We start from the raw sequence: 10,785 nt of genomic DNA, 5'->3' as shown, positions 1-10,785 counted from the left end.
GAGCTTCATGGTTGGAAATGCCTGAAACTAATCTGCACTGTTTGCACATATTTGGATGAAGGAGCAGGTGAAGCTGCCTGAAGTGAAAAAGGGCTGAGCCAAATGTTTGATAAACAGCACAGAAATCAGAGAGCTCGTCTGTAATCAACTGATCCGAATCAGCTATTTGTGCCCAACTGCAGTCAGAGGTTGCCTTGGTGATTTCAAGTGCTTAGTTTCTACAGAGTGACACACGTATTCAGCTGAAAGATGCCTCCTGAACTCAGGCTTACCAGTCACAGCCTGTAACTCCTATCATCTCAGTGTAACATATAGTGAGAGACTGGAGACTCTGCTGAATGCAGTGATATACATTATTTGTTTGAGGTGTCAAAAAAAAGAACGAGTTAAAAGAAAAACAGTGGTGGCCCATAAGCATCTGGATAGATATCTAAGACTGTTAGCAGTGTGGTGAACCAGTGTTTTTGCTGGTTGTCCTCTATCAATCTCAAGGCCTCAGGAAACAAGCAGGATGATGATGATGATTTTTAACAGAAGGCCTGCCGTGTTATGAACTGGGGGCCCGTAAGGACATGGACGTTTACCAGACGAGGACAGTCTAATTTAAGAAGCTATTTTTGGGAAATGCAGGACGCATCATTTTTGGAGCTTGAGTCATACTGGGAGTTAGAAATCAGGATATTTCAACCTCTGCTTTGATTGTAACCATTTCTTTCATTTTTATCTCTCTCTCTCTCAGAGTTTCTAAACCTTCTGAGAAAGTAAATGACGGGAGTAGCCCTTTAATTAAGAACTGTGATGGTTTGCAGTCCAAAGCTTGTATGACCACCTCCTACATTTTGCTGGTAAAAAGCTTGGGAATGAGCCTGCTCGAAAGCTTAACCATTGTCAAACTTCTTTGAAGTAGACACTGCTGTGACCATCACAGACCATCTCAGGTGTTTAGTAATGCGTGTCTGTGTGTGTGTGCCCAGGAACTTAAAGATATCTCTTTAAACAGTTACTGCTAATCCACATGGATCGCATGTTGTTTACTGAAGTCAGGAATGAATTCCTTCTTCCTTTTTTTTTTTTTTTTTTTGCTGCCATTGAGGAACAGGTTATTGTCAGAACACCAAACTACAACCTGCTCCCACTTCCATTAGCAGACTTTCTGATGGTGCTTCTACTGTGTTTAGCTATATAGCCATGGATGAACACAATATGTTACCCAGTAATCAAAGGGCCTTCTTCACACAAAGTAACAAAAGCACCAGTGCACAGGCTGAATTTCGCTGAGCTGCTTCTGACTGAAAGCAGAGCCATTGTATATGTCACTAGTAACACCTGTGTCAGAATATCAGCTGTGAAAAAAATTACTATAATGAAGTCATTAATAAAGAAGGTATAAAATATTAGCATTCATCACATACTAGAAGAAACAATCATATAAATCTCTCCATCTTGTAAAAAATACAAGGGTGAAACTATAGAGTGGGTTGCAGATGTATTGGTTCCCATGAACATTTAACATTATGTCTTTAAACTGCTGGGAATTAATACACCCACTCCAGTGATATGTCCTGCTTGTGTTCATCCTAGTCTACAATAAACACCATAAGACCCAATTACATAAACATGAACAGACTGACCATGTGGGCTCTGTGATTAACCACCAGGGCTCAGTGACCCTCAGTGTCACACTTGGCCCTTTAAAGAATCGACATTTACCCTGATTTCATTAAGACACTTTATAAATGTATTAATTGGACTCTGATACTGATAAAAACACATAACGCATCCAACAAACATGGGTCCAATTAGTAATTAATTAATTAAAGAGCATATCACGAACAAACGGTCCATTCAGAAATGCAGAAAAATATATCTTCTAAAATCTGAGTAAATGAGACAGGGTGCAGTCTGCTAATGCATCACTTGTTCTTCTTGGTCTTGGCTGATGTATGTCCAGATTTGATGGTGGAGTTGTATGTGGGGGACAGCAGCATGGTGAGGAGCAGCAGCACAGGTACCAGCAGGTATGGAGCATATATGGAGACCAGCAGCCAGCGCTCCTGTGCAGTCTGGGGACCGGGGTGGGGCTTCATAGGGAACTGATATAAAAGGATGTGGGCCAGAATCGGGACCAGTGTGGTGGCCACATGTGTGGAATACACAATGGCAGGAGTCCTGATCCACTTACAGCCACCTAACAAAAAAACACAAAAAAACAAATTGATTAAAAGCAATCATTTATCATGTGCCTGTAAATGTCTCCAAATACTGATTAATGATGACAGCACCTCTCCACATCAAGTTATGTTTTGAGGCATATTTCCAAAAAAAAAAAAAAAAAGTATCTGAAAAAAGTTGCACAGTGTAGCTTTAAATACTCCACATATCCTCCAATATCCTCCACAACCGTGGTTTTCTTATGTTAATATATAAAAATCCAGGAGAGGTCAGGTTTGAGCCAGCTTCTTTCCTGACGCGCCGAACTCCATTAGAAAAAATACCAATTTAATGTGGGCTTGGCTAACTGTTAAGGTACGTCAAAAAAAATATTATCAGACCTATATCTTTGAGTCCACAAGTCTAACTGTGGTTCAACGAGACGCTGCCGGAGAAAACAAAACTTTCATATTCCACTAGCTCAGAATTTTTAGTAGACACTGTGCAGGGTGGTAAAGACACATGAGAGACAAGAGGCTACTTAAGGTGCATACGGTATTTAATTAGATTGGGAAAATATGTGCCGAATTCAACATCTGGCCGTCTAAAATTCCCCAAAAGAAATGAATTCATGTTTATATGCATGTATTTCTGTGTCACATTAGGCAAAGTTAGACATATTAGCACATTCAGGTACGACAAGATCCTGAAGGCAGCAACGGATTTTCCACAACCAATCACAAGTTCACGCAAGTTTGTGTCCACTGACCTTTTAGGAAAGCATAAGCCGCAATGGGAAAGAAAGGCATCTGAAACAAAGCTTCGCAGAAAACAAAGGACTTGAACCACTGTGGAGGATCCAGCACCATGGGGTCTTTGAACTCCGCTGCATACCACCTCAGAAGATCTTTCAGCTGGAGGACAGAAGGACGGTTAGCGCCTTCCTCAGAGCAGTTTATCTGAAGTTTGTTTCTTCTGCAAGCAGCATAATTTAGTAAGAAGCCCATTCACTATACTTCACCGGTACTGGCACTTAACAGCCTACTTACCGGCTGGGGGTACACCTGTTCCGGCAGCAGGGCTTGCAAGTCGATAAACAATGTGATGGGAATGTGAGAGGCAAAATATAAGAAAAAGATTATTTCTAAGAGCCGGGTAGACATTGTCTCGGAGTTACTCAGTGCAAATCATAAATAGGAAAGTGGGACCAAGTTCACAGCAGTAGCGTGACAAGATGACGCGCTACGTAAGCTGCACCAGTGGTATGAAACGATGTTCACTTCCTGTAGTGGGCGTGGTCGTGGGCGCGGTTTATGCAGCTGGTATGAATTAGCTGGTAGCTAATATTAATAGCTCACTTATTACTTATCTTATGTTAAAAATGAATAAAGTATCTATCCTGCATCCACTTGTAAGTCAGATCAGAGCTCACAGAGAGAAGTATCGTGTGTTCCCGGATATCGCGAGAGTGTGTTGCTTAGACACAGACTGGTGTTCAGGGTGTTCAGAACATATGTGGCTTGTGAAAAACGGGTCCAGTATTTCCTTCTGTGAGTATGGGACAAAACATAACCTGTGTCATAACCTGTGTTTCCGTTCTCTTCTCCCATTCGAGAATGAAAAGACTTAAAGGGGCGGGGTAGTGGCCTCCTCTCCTCTCTGAACTGTCCATGGTTTGTCGTAAAAACGCGTGTTCCCCGGATGGATCCCATTGGCTCGCAGAGGGAGATGGAGGCGTTCCTGGACTCACCATTCATCCCACACAGGAGAAGACATGGAGTACAGTGTGATCACATCAAATCCCACCATCCTTCACGGAAGTCGTTAATCGGACAGACACAGGGCCTTTATTAGAAATCTGTTACAGGGCGCTGCAGCTAAACTACACCACAACATCACTGCATTTTTATGCTTAAGTGGACAAATAACAGACAACTCCCAAGATTATTAATCACAGAATTTAGATTTTATTTGTTGTCAGATTCTGTATTGAGTTAAAAACACAGGTCACATATGAGACTGAAAATCTGGCAGGTGCTTAAAAATATAACATAATAAGAAGAAGAAGAAGAAGAATAACAATGATAATAATATACTACATAATATAGTTTGTCTAAAACATTAGAGCTAAGAAAAAAAATCATTTTTACAGAACATTACAAAACATCCAAATCCTTAACGCAGATTACTGAACGTCTGAACTGAATGTATCTACAAACAGAATACCAATGAATGCAAATGATGATTACATATATATATATATCTCAAAAATATGGCTCATGAATAATGGAACCAACTACATTTAACATAGTATAAATACAGAGTGCAGGTGTTTGTCAAACAGTTTAAACACATCCAAACACAGAGAAACACTTAAAAGAAAATAAGTTCTATGTATTGATTTGATTTTTGTGCAGTGAACTCAGTGAAGTTCATTCAGATGAGGTCTTAATCATCCAAGGTGACGCTGGCTGCTCGTAGACATCGAGCTTCGTGATATTCGGCCTTATCTTTCACCAGATGCTGTGGACTTTCAACATCCACATAATCCTGCAGAAGCAGAGGACAACAAAGGTTTAATTTAATCACAACAGACTCCTGGTTTACCTGTTAGGGAATGACACTAAAATTGTATAATAATTCTTTCATGACATCTCTGACAATACTCTGTTACATAATAAGACCAAATCATGTTCTTTTACATGCTAGATGAAGGTTTCATGAGGGTTTTTTAAGTTTGTTTTTCACAAATTGCAACAAGGAAAAGAGAGAAAAGACTCAGACTCAATCAGTGATGTCACCCCTAACGGATCAATAACTAATAATGTCAACCATTTAAAAGACAGCTTAGCCAGCTGACGCTTACTGCATCGGTTTCCATGATGTTCTCCAGCATCCGGACAATGTCTGTGAACGAGGGTCTCAGAGTGTATGGCTCCAGCCAACAGTCTTGCATGATCTGAAGTCTGTGAGGTTCAGATATTTCACATCAAAGGATTCATCAAGCTATCAATAACAGGGAACCAGCAATCATAACTGATACTGAAATGTTAGAATAAACATGACAGGCCTGGCCGAGGTTGTATTTAGTGGAAGTGATAATACGACTGGGGACTGGCTGATGTTTTGAGAGAATACTGTTTCATTAATTATTGATGATTAATGATCGATCAGTGACCAGGTCAACCTCTAATATCACAGAGGTGAAATTAAGACTCTACAGCTACAGAAGAAAAATTAAAATGGTAAAGGAAACACTGCTAATATACAGCACACATAATATTATATAGAATATAACATTATGATTCACATGCATGTAAGAAAATCTATGTCAAAAGGAAATGGGAAATAAAGGTATTCATTATGATTGTTGAGTTTTAATTGAATTGAAAGAATTGAGCTTTAACTCACATCTCTGGTCTGCAGCCTTCAGGGTTTGCGTTTTTATGACCCACACAGATGTGGTACATCACTGCCTCTGTTGTCTCCAGGTTCGGGTAAGGTAAGGTCCCTGAAAATGTGGTTAGATTTGACTGTCAGAATGGAACAGTTACTCGCCACTAAAACTAAAGGACATCCTCTGATCTGTGACTGTGTTTAGAAACGATTACTGGGCAACTAAAGGTCAAAGGAGGAAGTGGAACCCGCAAAGAAAACTAACATTTCTCTGCAGGCTTTCATGGCCAGAGAGGAACCTCCAACATCCCACCCCACACATCCAACCATTTTGTGCCACGTGTTACACCTGCCATTACCTGAGCCACCAACTCACCAAACGTCTGCATCTCCCACAGCACGATGCCGAACGCCCACACGTCTCCCTTGAAGCTGTAGTAGTTGTTCTTGAAGTACTCAGGTGGGTACCAGCGCAGCGGCACTCGCTGCTGTGTGAGTCACACACAGTGGAAAATGAGATTTTTCACTCAGAAATGTAAAATCTGATCAGCAGCACATTCCAACTGAAACTCACACCAACAGAAAGAAAGGTGATATTATGACAATAATAAAGAATTTGAAACATCAGTATACAGTGTCGTTGGTGACTGTATACATGTTAGTATAATTATAGTGAGCGGATGAGTTCATGGTGGAAACTCTGATGCAGTAATCACACTCTTACTGCTGGCCTCTCTCATCAAGACCACGTCTTCCTGAAACTGCTGTTTCCTGTGCAGAGGATGTTGCTAAATCCCCCTTATACATACCCTTATACATACAAACACACACACACACACACACACACAAATATAGATTCATTTTGAGCAGCAGCCTTGGTAACAGGGCAAGTTCAGATAGTATGATCTAAGTGTTACGTGCCGGTCAAAGACATTTTGAATTAGTTGTGTGAGGACTGGTCTGCAGCATCTGGATGCAAATTCCATGACAGTGGCACTCGATAGAAAACACTTAGCAAATGTCACCACTGTGAAAGTCGAAAGTCTAAAATCCTAAAATCTAAGAAGTATAAATAAAAATGAAAAAATAAATAATATAAAAAATAATTAGATTTTTTTTTTTCATCTTCATCCAAAAGGCTTCTCCAGCTCTAACTGACTGGTGGAGAGTCCAGGTCTCATCATTAACATCTTGAGAGTCTCAGAGGTCACATGTGGGTCATTGTCCTAGTGTGAATGTGTTAAGCTGACTTTGGAGGGGCCCCGAAAGGGTTGAAGGTGAAACGTCTTCCTCAAACGAGTCCAGGTGCCTTGGAATAGCATTTAGAAATGACCTGGGTGACTGAGGATCTATCTGGTGTCAGTTTCATTAAATACTAATGTTTAAAAAAACGAAAACGCTGATGATGGTGATACAGTTTTCACAAAACTGCCACCTGTTGTGATCTTATCATGCAAGACAAACTTCAGAAGAAGCGGGGAAACTGAAACGGTCACAGCAGTAGAACGTCCTCTGCGAGCGGTTCATGTCGTTTTACCCGCGGGTTCCTCCAGCGGGTGCTGCGGCGACTCGTGAGGCGCGTTAAGTCTCGGGCCAGGCCGAACTCTGCCACTTTCACTTCCCAGGGAAACTTATTGACCATGATGTTCCTCAGAGCCAGGTCGCAGTGTACAATCTGCAGGAAATACCACACCCACACACTGTTTAGCATGGATTTTGTAATTGTTATTAAAACATTATTAAAGATAATTAAAACATTATTCATCAACATACAGCTGAGTATACTCAGAAGTGTGTGATGTTGTTACCATTTTGGAGCGCAGGTGCTGCATGGCCAGAGCAATGTGGTAAGAGGCGATGGTGAGGAGACTCTGTAGTTCAGGATCAGCACTGAGGTGGCCTCTGTTGGTCTGCAGGAAGGTCCTTAGAGTGCCGTAGCTCACGTACTCCATGATCAGGATGTAAGGTTCTGCACAGAGCAAAACACACTCACGGAGAGAGTCTGGGGACTGGTTTCTCTCTTTGCTAACAGCCATCAGCAACCTGTCCCGTCCTTATAAATGTGTCTCACCCTCAGCTGTGTTCCAGTCCAGTAACTGGAGGATGTTCTTGTGGTGCACCAGTTTCCTCATGATGGAGACCTCTGTGTCCACATACTTGGGACGGACGCCTCAGAGGGAAAAGAAAAAACAAACAAAAAAAAACAACAACAAAAAAAAAACAAAGCTCTGTAATTTTTCATCTGATTCTATAAAGAGTCAAAGGCTCAACAGATTAAATTCTTCCTTTGTTTTAGCTCAACATTTTCTGTGATCATGATGTCAGAGAACATCTTTCCTGCTGCTGCTGCTGGGAATGAGGCTGATGAGAGCGCTGAGTACGCTGAAACCCGACACCACAAAGATCAGGGCTGGGAAACCAAAACAATGAGCTGAAAGACACTAAAATGCTCCTTATAGCTGAGGGGAACCGCAGAGTCTGGTGATTATTCTCATTGGGTTCACATGTACACGTAATCACTGGATCCACTGCTAATATGTCATAGCACACATGTACTGTTAGGGGCCGACAGCCCCTCCTCCCTCCCCTGTGTTTGTAGTGGTCTCCTCTCCCTACTGGCTCTGGTTTGTCCCCTGTTTGTCTGTCTTCCTGTCCACCTGTCCACACCTTCTGCATATATCCACCAGCTTCCCATCTATTGTGATAAACCTGAGGCCAAACCCAGCTGAGTTATATTCCAGTGCTCTTGTCCCTCTTGCTCAGACTTGTCTCTACTGTGTCCCAGTGCGGTTCCCGTCCTCATCAGTCTCCAGCTAATTCCTGTTCCCCTCCCTGGCTCACCAGCTCCTGCCCTCCATCTTAACTTGGACACACACCTATGGTCTGAGCCAGTCTCTTCCTGCCTCTTGTTGCAGATCAAAGAACTATTCTTCTTAGTGACGATAAACTGCCGACTCTCCTCCACCTGCCTCTGTCTGAGTTCTTAAATCTGCCTAAAGACACAACATCTACAAAGAGTTGAACAAGATTTGATACAAACATGTTGGTGTGTCTTATGATGCTTGTATTTCTAAACCCTTAGAATAGCACAGTAGTACCTTCCTTGGTGATCTTGCACGTGAACATGTTGTGGCCTTTACAGGTCCCTTTGGTCATCCTGGCCTGGTAGAAGACACCCTCCTTCCCTGCTTTGATCAGCTGCAGCAGGTTCAGGTCTGACTTAGTGAAACGGGGACCCTAGGATGGAGGACAGGAAATATTCATGAGAGGTGGCCGTGCAGAATCACAGCAGTGCACAAGCAAAAACCAACACCATCCAGGTGAAATCTTTCTATCTGCATCACGTGTTGCCATGAAGATGTTGGAGTAGCAGCAGCACCTGCTGCAGGCTTCTCCAGATCCTCCTGGATGAGGGCCTGACTGCGCTGCACTGCTGCTGCGGGGGAGTCTGGGGAGAAAGCTCCTCCTCCTGTAGCGCTGGGCCCGGCGGCCTCACGGGTGTGATGGGAGGTTCTAGCCCAGGGACAGGACCTAGCAACAACTTGGTCTTCCGCAGCTCCCGAATGGTGTGGACCAAAGAGCGATATCTGCAAGACAACGTAGCGTACATTGTAAAGTGTAGAAGATTTTGGGAAGGCGTTTGCTGGAAATAAAATAACTAAAATACAGAAAAATAGTTGCCAAATATATTTCAGTGTGGACATCGAGTGGTAGAGCCCCCAACCAGAGCCGCTAACAGAAAATTTACATTAATTTTGTATGAAAATAAAATACTCAGTACAGCTATTGTGGACCATGTGAACTCAACCAGGTGGATTTTGTATAATAAAAGAACAGAACAGAACGTTTCTGAGAGTTTAACATTTAAAACGAGTTACATTTACAGAGATCAACAACACAAACAGCACGGCACAAACACGAGTATGATGATGTCGCTGGAAAATATGGTCTCAAGACAACACAATCAGCAGCAGTGTGTTTTGGTGTCGGGCCAGTTTGGCAGCAGACATTTTGACACAACAGGAAAACCACGGGTGAAACTATTAACACTGAAAAAATGGCTGCAGCCCATTCACAGGTATTTACTCTGCGACTGAGTCAGCACGCACAGGTCCTCATCCTTATAGGGACACTTCAGAGGAGCGGACACATCATTCGTGTTGTTAGTTACACCTGTGCTGTTACACTGACATCAGATCAAATCCAGTGAATTTCCTCGTGAAATCATTTCTGCTTGTCTTACTTTCTGAGACACACGAGCCCCAGCAGAGTGAACAACAGGATGGTGGAGCAGAGAACCCCGATCAGGATGTAGCAGGGCAGGGTCAGGGTATGACCTGAAAGAACCAGCAGGACAGAAACACTCAGCTGCAGTATGCTCTCACGACGTGTTAAGCTGGATTATTACCTGTGAGGCCTCACCTGAGCTCGTGTTTTCACAGCCTCTGCTTGTAGACATCTTCCACTCACTTGAGGTTAAATTTTGTCTCGGGGCACTAGGAAGTAAAAGTCGGTCTGGAAGAAGGGTTTCATGGCGTTAAAATAAAACGGCAGCGAGGTAAAGAAATGTTGAGCAGAATGAATTTTAATAAAACTGAATCAGCAATCAAAGGATTAATTACATTTATTAGAATATTCTAAACTTCATAGAAGCTGCAGTGTGAGGTCTGAACAGAGCTACAGCTGTTTGATTCTGTCAAACCTGAAGCAGAAAACAGTAAGAACACACAGGAAGGAGACACACTCAGCTCATGCATTCACATTATTCCAACATAAAACTACCTTACCTGAATTTTGTGACGTCCATTCTTTAACTGACTGGGACGCTGATCAGAAACCAGCTGCCGCAGCTCAGTTGAAGCTGTCTGTCTGGGTCTGACTTGTGTTTGGAGTTACTAAAAAAAGAAATTGAAAAAAAAAAAAAAAAAAAATGCTAAAACCCTTCAAGAATTCAAGCATGGGTTGTGGAAACCTTGAACATCTCTGTCATTGTCACCAGCAGGAGCCTTCATCATGTGTCAACCACAACACAAGCAGAGGAAATGAACGGTAGCAGCAGGTGGTTTGAAATGCATGAAGCTCCGTGTAACATCCTATCTGATGCTCAGCAAGACTGTCAACGCACTGAAAGCCTGAGCCATGGTCACATCAGCTCTGCCACACATTAAAACTTGGCTTAAATGGGGGGAGTGACTGTGGGACAAAATAAAAGCAATAACTGATCACTGATAAGAGATT

The 10,785-nt window shown here is 42.5% G+C and overlaps 2 protein-coding genes across 2 annotated transcripts; both read right to left on the bottom strand.

The window, feature by feature from the left end:
• Positions 1 to 1,076: 1,076 nt before the first annotated feature.
• tmem97 (transmembrane protein 97) lies at positions 1,077 to 3,395 on the bottom strand. The gene is made up of 3 exons (XM_041046713.1): positions 3,201 to 3,395; positions 2,921 to 3,065; positions 1,077 to 2,188 (listed from the first exon to the last, which is right to left on the bottom strand). The coding sequence occupies exons 1-3, from the start codon at positions 3,312 to 3,314 to the stop codon at positions 1,914 to 1,916; spliced, it is 534 nt and encodes a 177-aa protein (XP_040902647.1). The 5' UTR covers positions 3,315 to 3,395; the 3' UTR covers positions 1,077 to 1,913.
• Positions 3,396 to 4,567: 1,172 nt separating this feature from the next.
• Positions 4,568 to 10,565, bottom strand: si:ch211-167j9.5 (tyrosine kinase receptor Cad96Ca). The gene is made up of 12 exons (XM_041045479.1): positions 10,335 to 10,565; positions 9,970 to 10,062; positions 9,791 to 9,884; positions 8,927 to 9,134; positions 8,646 to 8,784; positions 7,619 to 7,717; positions 7,356 to 7,516; positions 7,085 to 7,222; positions 5,924 to 6,035; positions 5,563 to 5,662; positions 5,018 to 5,117; positions 4,568 to 4,701 (listed from the first exon to the last, which is right to left on the bottom strand). Exons 2-12 carry the CDS (start codon positions 10,004 to 10,006, stop codon positions 4,600 to 4,602), a joined length of 1,290 nt encoding a protein of 429 aa, XP_040901413.1. The 5' UTR covers positions 10,007 to 10,062; positions 10,335 to 10,565; the 3' UTR covers positions 4,568 to 4,599.
• Between the last annotated feature and the right edge of the window lie 220 nt (positions 10,566 to 10,785).

Source organism: Toxotes jaculatrix, chromosome 9, assembly GCF_017976425.1.
Source record: "Toxotes jaculatrix isolate fToxJac2 chromosome 9, fToxJac2.pri, whole genome shotgun sequence".
Taxonomy (NCBI): Eukaryota; Metazoa; Chordata; class Actinopteri; family Toxotidae; genus Toxotes; species Toxotes jaculatrix.
This window is presented reverse-complemented; position numbering and strand designations above follow the sequence as displayed.